This window comes from Camelus bactrianus, chromosome 18 (assembly GCF_048773025.1).
Source record: "Camelus bactrianus isolate YW-2024 breed Bactrian camel chromosome 18, ASM4877302v1, whole genome shotgun sequence".
Lineage (NCBI taxonomy): Eukaryota > Metazoa > Chordata > Mammalia > Artiodactyla > Camelidae > Camelus > Camelus bactrianus.
In genome coordinates, this window is record NC_133556.1 from 23,847,890 (window position 1) to 23,860,627 (window position 12,738).

Here is a 12,738-nt window from a genome sequence, read left to right on the forward strand (position 1 = left end):
AGTTCCCCCTGGATACATGCCCAGCAACTCACTTATTTTTAACTCAAGGACTAATCCTCAGAAACACTCATTTTTCAGCTCTGCCTTTGAATGGGTGGTTCTGTTCTGCAGAATCACGGACTTGGAGAAGATGAAACACCTACCATGAGGGTGGAGATTTGTTTTGTGTTGCTTTCTTCTTTATATTTGTATCAGCACCTTCCAAAGGGCCTGACACATCACAGGCCCTCAATAAAACAAATGTTGGCTAAGTCAATTAAAGCTAGAAAGCTCTAAAAGATATCTTTTTCCGACTCCTCCATATCATTTTCTCCTTCAGGGTGGCTGAACCTGAGAGCGTTCTGATCCACTCACCTAGAGGAGGGCCGCTGTGGCCCCTTTGTTCTACTTTTACTATTAAAGGACAAGTGAACCAGATAGACAAGAATGTGTTCATTCTTCATATTCAAATCATGGGTGAACATTCAGCAAATCAGGAGCGGTTAAAATTGACCTCATGGATATGAGATTTCATTAGAAATCTCAGTCTCTAACATTATTTTAATCTATATGTCTTTTTAAAATTTTTATTTTATTTTAAAGGAGGTACTGGGGATTGAAATCAGGACCTCATGCATGCTAAGCACTCGCTCTACCACTGAGCTGTATATACCCTACCCCCAGTATGTGTCTTTATATTTATAAAAATGGGTTTCTTGTAGACAATATATAGTTGGGTTATGCATGCTTTTTAACCCACTCTGATCTCTTTTAATTGATATTCAAAATGATTATTAATCCAGTTGGATAAATTATCAACCATATTCCTTATTGTCTTTTATCTGTTGGTGTTCTTTATTCCTGTTTTTGTTTCCTACTCTGTCTTCCTTTTGTGTATTTTTATTTTATTATTTATTTTTAAAATTAAGGTATAATTGACATATTAGTTTCAAGTATACAACATAATAATTCCATATTTGTATATATTAGAAATGATCACCACAAGTCTAGTTAACATCTGTCACTACAGATAGTTACACATTTTTTTTCTTGTGATCACTTTTATGATTTACTCCCTAGTAACTTTCAAATATGCAATACCATATTGTTAGCCATGGTCCTCAGGCTGTACATTACGTCCTGGTGACTTATTTATTGTATTTCTGTAACTTTGTATCTTTAATCCCCTTTACCTATTTTGCCCGCTTCCCACCCCTTGCCTTTTTCTGTGTGTGGTTTTAATTGAGCATTTTATATGATTCCATTCTCTCTCCTTTCTTAACAGATCTGTTGTACTTTTTTACTTTGTTTAGCTGTTGCCCTAGAGTTTGCAATAGACATTTCTACCTAATCCAAGTCCAGCCTCAAATAGCAGGGTAACTCTTTATAGGTAGTGCAAGTACTTTACAATAACAAAGTAATCCTAATTCCTCCCCCCCATACCTTGCATCTTTGCTGTCATTCATCCACATATATACACACACATACACAGAAATATATATATATATTAATATATACATACATAATCACATTGTTGGTATTATTTTGAACAAACTGTTACCTGGTAGATCAATTAAAAATAAGAAAAATAAAAGTTTTTATTTTACTTTCACTGATTTCTTCTCCAAGTTCTTCCTTTTTTCATGTAGATCTGAGTTTGTATTAATCTCCTTTAAAAAAAAATTATTTGCGCTATAAACGAAGTCCTGTTGCTGGTTTGGGATACATATATGTGTGTTTGTGTGTGTGTGTGTGTGTATAGTGTGTATATATATATATAGTCACAAATTTTCCTTCATAAAACCATAAATCAAAAATAGCTCTCCTCTTGGCATGCCCTCATTTACATAAATCTGATGCATCTTTCTGGGTTTTTAGTTTTAAAGGTAAAAAAGAGGAAGAGAACCATGTACAGCATGGAAGCTTTTTGTCATTTCTCAACTGTGGCAAGATTTTAATCTGCTCCCTTAAAGGATCCCTGAAAACCACCCCTGTGAGGTAAAATGCAGTGCAGGCAGTTTCCATGGCCTTGCTCACATGCTGAGGGTGGGCTCGCTCAGGGACCCCGGCCTGACCGCTCACCCTTCCCAGGGCCCCCATGCAGTCCTGACACCTGGGAGAACTGAGCTTGGAGAAGGAACAGGCCTGGAGGAGGATAATGGAATCTGTGGCTTTGTTCTGTGTATACAGGAGCAGGGTGGGGGATGGACAGAGCCTCACACCCCTTTCTTTCCTAGTCCACCCTCGCTGCCTTACTGCACTGGGACTGAAATGGGTGCGAGTTTCTTAATAGAAGACATGGGTGAGATGAGTGCAGGGCAGGCTTCCATGGGACAAAGGGGCTGGGGGTGGCAGCTGAACCAGAGCGAAAGCCACAGTGTGGGAAGAAATGGGAGGTGGGGCTGGGCCCCACCACCTAAGAAGCTTCCCCAGCTTCTGGACCTCTACTCTCAGCCACAGAAAGAGAGAGAGGGAAGCAGTGGGCACATATAGAAAAGGGCTTGGGGCCCAGGCCCCCCTCAGAGCTGAGCCCAGAGCGCTAATGCTACTGCTTGGCAGTCCCCCGAGGCCCCGCGTCCAGCAGGACAGCACAGGGCCCCTATCTCCTGCCTCAGGCAGCCTGCAGGGACCACCAGAAGGGCAGTTGGGAGGGCAGAGAATACAAAGGCTGCCTGTCCAGCCCGTCACTCACAGCCCGCGGCAGTCCTCACAGGGAGCTGCAGTGCCGAGTCGGGCTGGGCAGAGAGGGGAGGTGTGGGCAGGGCTCAGGCTCCAATGCCGGGGGAGCAGCTAGCTGCCCCTTTCAGAAGCGCTGCTGCAGAGGTGGAGGCTTCACACATGTGCCAAATGCATTTGGTCGAGATCAAGGCAGGGTTTGTCTTCATTAAAAACAAAAACCCAAGAACTGCTTTTTGAAATAGAAAAACAAAATTGAGAACATTTCTCTCTCGCAGGATCAAGAAAGAGATAAAATACTGGTTTATACAATCCACTGTTGCCTGTAGCCTGAAAATAACATTTTTCATTAAAAAAACAAAAATCAAGAAGAGCATGAACACTGTGCTCCAAGAAGCTTGGATTTACCTACCAAAAGTAAAAAGTAAACTCAAATCCATGGATGTGTCTTAAATAAAAATAGCCAGACTGGCTGGGCCATCAGCAGAAAAGAGTGTCCTGGGGCGAGGAGGGGGCTCCGCTGGACTCACCACGCCACGGGTCTGAGAGCTGGGGGGGGAGGGAGGGGGAGTCCTGCGGGGGGAGGCCTTGCTGGGGGCCGTGCTCACTCCAGATGGCGAGGGAAGCTCCGCCGCCCATCAGCCCGGGCCTCTGGGCACATGTGATGTCCGGGTTCCTCAGGCCAGAGGCAGCGGGTGTGGGCCCTGCCAGCTGGTCCTGGGGAGGGTGGGGAAGACCCAGCCCCCGTGCCCCCGGCCTCACGTGGACTAGAGCGTGTGGAGCAGGGACAGGGTGCGGCTGGCGGGTGTGGAGAAGCAGAGCTGCTCGCTGGGGGTGTGGTTGTCACACGGCTGCTCAGCCCCAGCGTCCGCCCGAAGCCCAGCAGCTGCCCCATGAAGTTGAAGTTGGGTGAGATGTTGGACTTGTACCCCTTACAAAGTCGTAGGTGTCGCTGAGTGATAGGTTCATCTTCTGCATCAGGTAGGCGACGGTGACCGTCACCGAGAGGCTGATGCCGGCCAGTCACTACTCCAGGACCCCGTGCTCCGTGGAGCAGGCCTCATCAATGAAGCTGATGGCCTCGGGGGAGAACCGGGAGAGGTTCTGGCTCCAGTGGTCAGAGATGGGGCTGTGCTTGTCGGTGCTCGAAGGCGTTGGGCAGGTTGGGTGTGATGTCGACGATGCACCCGATGCTGTACTCGCCGAGCACATCCAGGCTGATGGAGTCCTTGGCGCAGCCGAGGTAGAGGTAGGACAGGATCTGGATGGGGAAGGCCAGTGGGCTGGATGGCACAGGGCTGCTGTCCGACTCGGTGGCACTGCTGGGCAGCTGTCGGTCAGACTCACCGTCGGAGCAGAGAGCTGATGCAGAGGCCCCCCAGGCCCAGCACCGAGGCGGGCAGTGAGCAGCTCGGTGGGGATGAGCTGTCCACGTAGGTCTCAGTGCTCTGAGAACTCTGCCTGGAACTTGTTGAACCACCACCTTGGAGGTAGCAGGCCTGGCAGCTGACCTCACACAGCTTTTGCAGGAGAAGGCCAAGCACTGAGGCCAGAGTGCTGGGCTCTGGCTGTCACTCAGCCGCAGCCTCGGCGTAGAGCAGCACGGTGGCCACCTTGCAGTGGGGTAGCGATGCGCTCCTTGTCCGCGTGGTTGGGGATGATGGAGCAGATGGGCGGCTGCCCTTGTGCAGGTGGCGCTGCATGAGGCCCGTGATGGCCAGGTTGATGGCCATCTAGCTGTACGAAGAGCTCGTGCACCTGGCAGTTGAGCAGCAGCAGGAGCACACTTCCAAGTGCCTCCAGCTCCTCCTGCAGCCACTCGGTGCTCTTGCAGGACCTGGACCCAGCACTGGGCTCAGGATCCTTCCCCAGTGTCCCCAGCCGCTGACTCCCCCAAGAATGACATCTGTGCCCGTGCTGGGGGGCCATGGAGCTGTTTTTTCATGGGCAGCGCAGGTGGCCTGGGGTCAGGGCCGGGCAGTCCTGCCCTAGGCTGGCACCCCAGCCATGTGGGCCCTAGCCCAGTCTCTGGGTGCCAGCCTCCATCCTGCCTGGCCCTCTGCTCCAGTCTCCTTTTTTCTTAAGAAGTTTTAAACATTCCTTGCAAGGCAAGTCAACTGACAACAAATTCCTTTAATTTTTGTTTGAGAAAGACTTTTTTCTTCAATTTTGAAGGACAGTTTCACAGGGAACAGAATTCTAGGTTGGTGGGTTTTTCCCTTAACTATAAATATTTCACTCTGCTTTTCTTGCTTGCAAGGTTTCTAAGGAGAAGTTGGGTGTAATTCTTACTTTAATTCCTCTGTAGTTAAGGTTTTTTTTCTTTTTGGCTTCTTTCAGGATTTTAAAAAAACTTGGATTTTCTGTGATTTGAAAATGATACATTAAGGTATAGTGAGTTTTTTCATTTTGTTTTGGTTTTTGGTTTTTGGCATTTACCTTGCATGTTGTGTTCTGAGCGTCCTGCATCTGTGGTTTGATGTCTAACATTGGTGTCTGATTTGAGGGAGATTCTCAGTTACTGGGTCTCAAATATTTCTTCTGTTTCGTTCCCTCTTTCCTCTTCTGGTAGTTCCAACACACATATGTTACACTTTCTGTAGTTGTCCCATGGGCCTTTGATAATCACAGCAAAGTGATTCAGTTATACGTATACATACATATTTAGATATATTTTTTTCACATTCTTTTCCACTATAGTTTATTACAAGAAACTGAATTGAATATAGTTCCTTGTGCTATACAGTAGGTCCCTGTTGTTAATCTATTTTATATCTAGTAGTGTGTATCTGTTAATCCCAAACTCCTAATTTATCTCTCCCTCCCTTTCCCCTTTGGTAACCAGTTTGTTTTCTATGTCCATGAGTCTATTTCTGTTGTAAATAAAATTCATATCCATTTTTTTAAGATTCCACATGTAAGTGATATCCTATAATATTTGTCTTTCTCTGTCTGACTTACTTCACTTAATATGCTATGAAGAAAAAATTCCAAGACATACCGAAAGGCAAAAGACACTATTTGAGGATACACAGCAGGGGGAGAGGGTACAGCTCAGTTGTAGAGTGCATGCTTAGTGTGCACAAGGTCCTGGGTTCAATCCCTAGTACCTCCATAATAAATAAATAAGCCTTATTGAAAAAAGATACACAGCAAGCATCAGAACCAGATATGGCAGGGATGTTGGATTGTCAGATTGGGAATTTAAAACATGATTGATATTCAAAGGGTGCTAGTGGATCAAGTAGCCAGCATGCAAGGACAGATAGTGTAAGCAGACACGTGGAAATCCTAGGAAAAAAGAAATATGATGCTTGCTGTGTATCTTCAAATTGTGTTCTTAGCCTTTCGGTATGCCTTGGAATTTTTTCTTGACAGCTGGTTGTGAAATACCAAGTTAAAGAGATTGCTGTAAATTGGCTTTGAGAAATGTGGCGGTGAGGTGTGGGGGAGGGGAAGCTTATAGTCGGGCTAATACTATGAGTAGGTCGAACAGTCCTACGATCAGGGGTCAGTCTATTAGTGAGCCTGTGCCTCTGGGCTGTGAGCCTCTCAGGTGTTTCCAAATTTTATTCTCTGCTCTTAGGGGAAACAAGATGGCTAGGGTGGGCTGGGTTTTGCTACTTCCTTCCTCAGATCAGTTAGGCTCTGCTGACCCCCCACAAGGCTAGGCTGTGGTTTCTGCTGAGGGTGGGCCTTGTTAAGAAGAACAGAGACCAGAGGGGATTTTTCTCCCATATTTACCGGTGAACCTGGTTGGGCCCTGGAGGTAAGTCTCACAATTTCATGGCTTCCCCCAACTCCCACTGCCATGACTGGATCCCCTTGGACTTTTTAACTCAGAGTGGCCTGCACTCAGCTGCCAGCAATTTGCCAACCACAGTTTAGGGCTTCCTGCAGCTTGGGTTCCCATGCCCAGCTGCCTGTGAGTCCCTCTCATCCCCCATGAGCCTCTCTGCTCCCATAAGCCGAGACTCCCTGTGTGCACCTGCCTGGCTCTCTGATCTTAAGGTCTGGAGTTTGTTTTTGTCCTCCTTGCTCTTACAGACCCAAGAGGAGTTGCTGATTTTTCAGTCCATTCAGCTTTTTACTATTTTTTTTTCCCATCCAGGTGACTTCCAGGCTCCATACACGTGGAATCAGAAACCAGAAGCCCTCAGCATCATTTTAAATGATCATCAAACAAGCAAAAGTTTCAAGGACGGATAAAGCAAAGAGGAGATCCCCCAGAAACGTGAGTCTTAAATTAATGTTGGTGTCTCCACATCCCTTATCGTCTGGCTACTACCTTCCTTTCTGTCCCCTCCCCTGCCCGCTGCCCCTTGTCTGGCCTTCCCACCCCTGAAGCCCTCGCTGTTCTCTGGCCCTCCGTGACCCCGCGCTCCGCCTTCCTCTGGGAATCCCCCTTCTCCTGTCCTCACCCCGTTTGACCCTCCCATCCTGGACTGAGCTGCTTATGCTGAGCTCTGGGAGCATTTTGCTCAGATCCTGTAACATTTACATGATTTTATTTTTTTATCATGCATCCTTCCCTCCCCATTTATAAGTCCCACATGAATGCTCCCTTGTACTCCAAAATGCTGACGCAGCTTCTCTACTTGCAGGTGTAAGCGCTCCAACTCACTGGGTCCAACACTGCTCTCTGGGTCCCTGACCCCCACTGTGTCTGCTCCCAGCCTCCGCTGGTGGGTGACAACCTCATCTTTTCAGTTGCTCTGGCCAGAAACTTTGGAGACAGCCTTGATTGACTCCCACTTTCTTCCATAACCCACATCAGTCTGTCAGGGCATCCTGATAACTCTGTCTTGAAAATACATCCAGAACCTGATCACTGACAATGGCCACCTCGCCACCGTCTCTCTTCTGTGTTGTTGTTTAATTGAAGGGTAGTCAATTTACAAGGTTGTGCTAGTTTCTGGTGTACAGCATCATGATTCAGTTACATGTGTATATACATACATGTATTCATTTTCATATTCTTTTTCATTATAGGCCATTATAAGGTATTGAGTATAGTTCCCTGTGCTGTACAGTAGGACCTTGTTGTTCATCTGCTTTATACATAGTAGTTAGTATCTGCTAATCCCAAACTCCCAATTTAATCCCTCCCCACCCCCTTTCCCCTCTGGTAACCATAAGTTCATTTTCTATGTCTGTGAGCCTGTCTCTGTTTTGTACATACGTTCATTTGTGTCCTTTTTTTTTTTTTTTGATCACACATGTAGATGATACCATATGGTATTTTTCTTTCTATTTCTGGCTTAATTCACTTAGTACAATGATCTCCAGGTCCATCCATGTTGCTGCAAATGGCATTTCATCCTATTTTTTTAAATTGATACAATTTGATTTTTTAATCTTAAAAAGAACTTGTAAAATAAAACTGAGTTTAATTTCAAGAAAAAGATTTTTAAAACAATTTATCCACATTTAGGTAGCACCAACTGTCCATAGTTTTTTCCCATTATGTACCTATTACCATCCTACACCAACAACTTAGAAATAATGCCTTATAAAAACGCATTTGCCTTAAAAATCCTAACAGTTATTCACTCATTTCACACTGTAAAAATGCCAAAACCCCTTGCATGGAAAAAAACCACTCCCAGCTGTCAGTGCGGGCAGAGGTCTCCAGGCCCGTGAGAAGCCTGGGCTCTGCCCTGTGAGCCAGCTGGAGCTGAAGGCCAGAGGCCCTGCCCCTGCCCCACTGCCTCTCTTGCTCATCACTTCTACAAGGCTCACTCCACCCCTCAGAAAAGTCTCAATTCTGCTCCCTCGCAGAAAGCTCCACTTATTTCCATGTTTGGCATGTCAACACAAATAGTTTTGGTTGAATGATCATGAGAGAATTTTCTTTAAAAACCTCAAAAGTCCCAGAGCAAAAATATAATACCCTTTGTTGCAATGTCAAGTTATTTGTAAACAACTAATCAAATTAAAAGGCAGCCGTTAGGTCCCTACCACCGATTTAACGCACTTTTCAGCATAAATACACACAAAGCTGCATTTGGGTTTGAAAAGCAACGTCCCTTGGACGCTCTCATCAAGGCCTAGGGGCCCAGCCGGCGCGCGCGCCGCAGGCGTGCAGCAACGCAGCACACGCGCACGAACATGCGGCGGTGACGACAGGCAGCAGCTGCCGTCCGCACGCCGACAGCTGGGAGCAGACGGAAATTCCAGTGTGTGGAGAGAGGTTCTATTTGGAACAATCTGGAGAGTCCCTGGGGAATAATTAGCATTTCCTAGCGAGCAAGTTTGTTTTTCAAGCAGAGTAAATGACAACCTCACAAAACCAGAGAACCAGCCAAATTGCCTTGTCACAGGACTGACAGTTCCTCGTGAGGCTGTCTTAATTAACTCTGTATGACCTTATAAGAACTCCTAAATAATCAAGTGACTTTCAAAAATTATGTTGAAAGTGTCCAGTTTTCCCCAAATTTTTAGATTTGAAAATTTATCACCTTCAAGAGTTTTCCATTTTTAGGCAACAAAAAATATGAAAAGTTCCTGCAGCTTAAACAACTGTTGAAACAATGTGCTACTGAAAATACCCCGAACAAAAAGGAAGTAACACATAACCCATCATCAGTGAAGATACAGATTTTAGGTTTGGGCCATTCCACCAACCAGAGTTGAACACTTCGGCACTGTACCACATACATGCTAATTATGAAAAACAAATGCAAACTCCCAGAATGCACAGAGAAGCACAGAAACTCTCAGCCCACGTGCACAGTTGCCTGAGCCTCCAGCTTCGGGTAAGTAAGGCTGAGGATCCATGGCAGGGCTTGTGGTCTGCGTTCTGGTCATGGGTCCGGTGGGTGAGGCCGGGAGGCGGGGGCCTGGAGTGGGATCTGGCCAGGGTGACAGGGCTGGGGTCGGGGTCTCCTAGGAGGAAGGCTGAGGCCAGAGGTCCTGATGTAGGTCCTGGATGAAGAAGGCCTGGGTTTAGGGTCAGGCTGCAGTTCCGAGTTTCGGTCCTATGTCCTACATGTGGGGAGGACCTGGGGCTGCGTCCTGGCCATAAGACGTAGGTCAGGGGCAGCGGGTCTGGGTGGTGGTCAGGGCCTGCTTGGATCTGGGTTCTCCTGGTCCTGGGTGGGGATCAGGGACCGGGTGGGTCTCTGGCCAGGTCGCGCATTGGGGGCGTGGGCGGGGTCAGGGTCCAGGTCGGGGTGGAGGTCCCGGTTCCAGGCCTGCCGGCCAGGTCGCAGCCCCCATCCACCGCCAGCCCCACTCACACCTGCTGCAGCTGCATCGGCGGCGCCGGGCGCCTCTGGAACACGCCGTCCGCGAACACGCCGTTCTTGCGGAGGCAGAGCAGGGAGAAGTCGCTGCGGCGGGCGGGCTGCGCCTGCGGGCTCTGGGGCCGCCGCGCCCTGGCCGCTGCCTCCCGGGGGCGTGAAGATCTCCGGGTGGCGCCACGGCATGAAGTCGAGGGGCCCGTGCTCACGTCCACCGCGCCCTGGGGCAAGCTGCCCACGTTGGTCACCGAGCGCTTCATCAGGTACCGGAACCAGCGGCCCTGGAGGTGCGCCTTGGCCTAGCCGCCCGGGGCCCCGCCGCCCGCGGGAGGCCCGCCTGCGCCCGGCAGCAACGCGGCAGCTGCCATGGGCCTGCGAGGACCCGCCGGCCTTCCGCCGCCGCCAGGGAGCGAGGCCGCCAGCCGGCAGCGAGGGGCGGGGGCGAGGGGCGGGACGCGCGCGGTGCGCCGCGGGCTGGCGCCAGCCCGTGACTGTTTCAGTTTTCTGTGGCTGAGTAATATTACATTGTGGAAAAGCAGTCATCTGTCAATGGGCACTGAAGATGCCCCTGTATCTTGGCTATTGTTAATAGTGCTGCTATGAACATTGGGGTGCGGGTGTCTTTTTGAACTAGAGTTCCCTCCAGATACATGCCCTGGAGTGGGATTGCTGGATCATAGGACAGGTCGATTTTCAGTTTTTTAAAGAAATCTTCATACTATTTTCATCTCACGTGGTTTACTATGACAGTTGCCTAATTAGTCTCCTCTCCTTGTCTTACTTCTCAAGAAAACAACCAGATTGACTTGAATATCTCAGTACGTATCTATGTCTGTGTCTGTCTGATGCCATTCTGTTGGATGAGGCTTCTGCTTCACTCAGGAAGAACCAGAGCCTCACGATGGTCTCTAGGGCCCTATGAGGTTTCTGCCTCTTCCCCCTGTCCCCCCATCTGCTGCTTGTCCCCTCTTGCTTACTCTGCTCCAGTCCCACAGGTCCTCTGCTGTTCCTTGGCTGGGTGTGCTGCTGCCCCAGGCCCTTTGCATGGGCTTTGCCCCACCCACCTAATAATTGTATGGCTCACTCTTTCACCTCTTTTAAGTCTGCTCAGATGGAACCTTTTCAAGGAGAGTTTAGACTTGCTGACCCCTTCTCTGCACTCCCAAGTCCCTCTTAGCCTCTCCTGTGCTGTCCTTCAGCACTTGTCACCTTTAAACATAGTGTTGCATTTCCATGTGCATTGTGTTTTGGCTTTGTCTTTCTTCCGTTCTGTTCTAAGCTCCACAAGAACGGGAATTTCTGCCTGTTTTCTTGATTGCTGTACTTCCCATGCCTGGAACAGAATAAATAGTTCAAATTTTCTTTCAGTGAATTAAGGAATTCAACTATGCTTTCAATACCTGCTGTATGTCCAGTTGTGTGACCAAAATTAACTCATGTGTCTCGTTGAGCACCTACGGGTGTCAGGCACAAGGGAAAGCTGGTAAGCAAAGGAGATATGCCCCCTAAATATCTCCCATTTATTGAGCATTTCTGTGGGGCAGAAACAGAGAAATACTCAGGGCTTATAGATCTTATTTTGTTTCATTTACACAGCAATTTAGAGTATGTTTCAGATGATGAAACTGGGGTGCAGAGAGGTTGAGTGACTTGCTCAAGATCACACAGCAAGTAAGCAGCAGAGCCCGGATTTGGATGCAGGCAGGATTCCATAGTCCTGTGAGTTAGCCGCTGGATCATGTTGCCTCAAAAAAGTTACCCTATAAGGTGGGAGCCAGACTTCAGACAAGCAATCACACAGAAACATATTTAACTGCCACCTGGAGGAAATAAGTAACTCCTAGAGAGTTGATACAATTTTTTTTAATTGAAGTATAGTGGATTTACAATGTTGTGTTAGTTTCTGGTGTACAGCATAGTGATTTAGTTATACATACATATTTTCTGTTTCAGATTCTTTTCTGTTACAGGTTATTACAAGCTACTGAATATGGTTCCCTGTGCTCTACAGTAGGGCCTTGCTATTTGTCTGTTTTATACATAGTAGTGTGTCTATGTTAATCGCAAACTCCTAAGGCGGCGGGGGGTGGAGGGCTGTAATTTTTTTCTTGAGAGCTTGACACCTAGTAGGCTGTCAATAAAGGGTAACTGGGTGAATAACACCCTCTTGACCCAGGAACCACTGCTCCGGGAGGAAGTTAACCGCTAAGCAAAGAACTACCTGTGGCGTGCTGATCTAGAGTGAGAGCTGAGCGGTCTGGGGGACGTGCTCTGACTTCTAAAGGTGTGAACAGTGCAGAGAGCCTCACCGGATCACCATGGGCTGGGAGCAACACAGCAGACTTTTTGGGGGGAAACATTTTTTGATGATAATAAGAAGACCCAGTTTTCAACCACAGGTTCAAAAGGCAGATTTTTTTTTTTTTTTTTTTTTTACATCCTTTGTGTTTTAAGGCCACAATGGTTCTGTGCGTGTAGACAACATGCTGTACTGGACACTTAAACATCTACGAACAGGATCGATCTCATGTTAAATGTCCTCAGCACACACCTCGCCATTTCATGAACATCTCCTCTTCTTGTTTCTGGTAGGCTCGTGGGCGCAACATTCTCACCCTTTACTAGTGAAGTGTCTCTTCTTCACTACATTGCAGAAACTGGAGTCCGGATTCTAGTTTTACATCCTGGTGTCACTCACCATTCGCCCCATGCTCGTGGGATAGAATCAACTCTTCCCATCCCCCATGGATCATTTTTGTCTTCCAGACATTACAGGTGGCCCACAGAACCCTTTCCTTATGAGGGAAGATGTGGACTTGATCCTTTTAGAAGGAATGTT

General features: G+C 47.8%; 1 protein-coding gene, 1 long non-coding RNA gene and 1 pseudogene across 4 annotated transcripts in view; 1 reads left to right on the forward strand and 2 right to left on the reverse strand.

Moving 5' to 3' along the window:
• Positions 1-7,866, forward strand: part of LOC123618565 (uncharacterized) — a 160,439-nt gene extending 152,573 nt beyond the window's left edge. For all 3 annotated transcript variants that reach the window (XR_012500361.1, XR_006727020.2, XR_012500362.1), the window contains 3 exons: positions 4,996-5,044; positions 6,767-6,889; positions 7,260-7,866. This is a non-coding gene — a long non-coding RNA (uncharacterized LOC123618565). The remainder of the gene's footprint in view (positions 1-4,995; positions 5,045-6,766; positions 6,890-7,259) is intronic.
• On the reverse strand, positions 3,414-4,987 carry LOC105073752 (dual specificity protein phosphatase 7 pseudogene; annotated as a pseudogene).
• Positions 7,867-8,018: 152 nt separating the features above from the next.
• LOC141573912 (forkhead box protein K2-like) lies at positions 8,019-11,176 on the reverse strand. Its single transcript, XM_074346317.1, has 2 exons — positions 9,899-11,176; positions 8,019-9,582 (listed from the first exon to the last, which is right to left on the reverse strand). The coding sequence occupies exons 1-2, from the start codon at positions 10,157-10,159 to the stop codon at positions 9,544-9,546; spliced, it is 300 nt and encodes a 99-aa protein (XP_074202418.1). The 5' UTR covers positions 10,160-11,176; the 3' UTR covers positions 8,019-9,543.
• Positions 11,177-12,738: the final 1,562 nt, after the last annotated feature.

Coding starts and splice junctions, on each gene's coding strand:
- LOC141573912 (XM_074346317.1), bottom strand. CDS start 10,159: ATGAAGCGCTCGGTGACCAACGTGGGCAGCTTGCCCCAGGGCGCGGTG. Junction 9,583..9,898: donor CGCCGATGCAGCTGCAGCAG/GTGTGAGTGGGG, acceptor TTCTTCATCCAG/GACCTACATCAGGACCTCTG.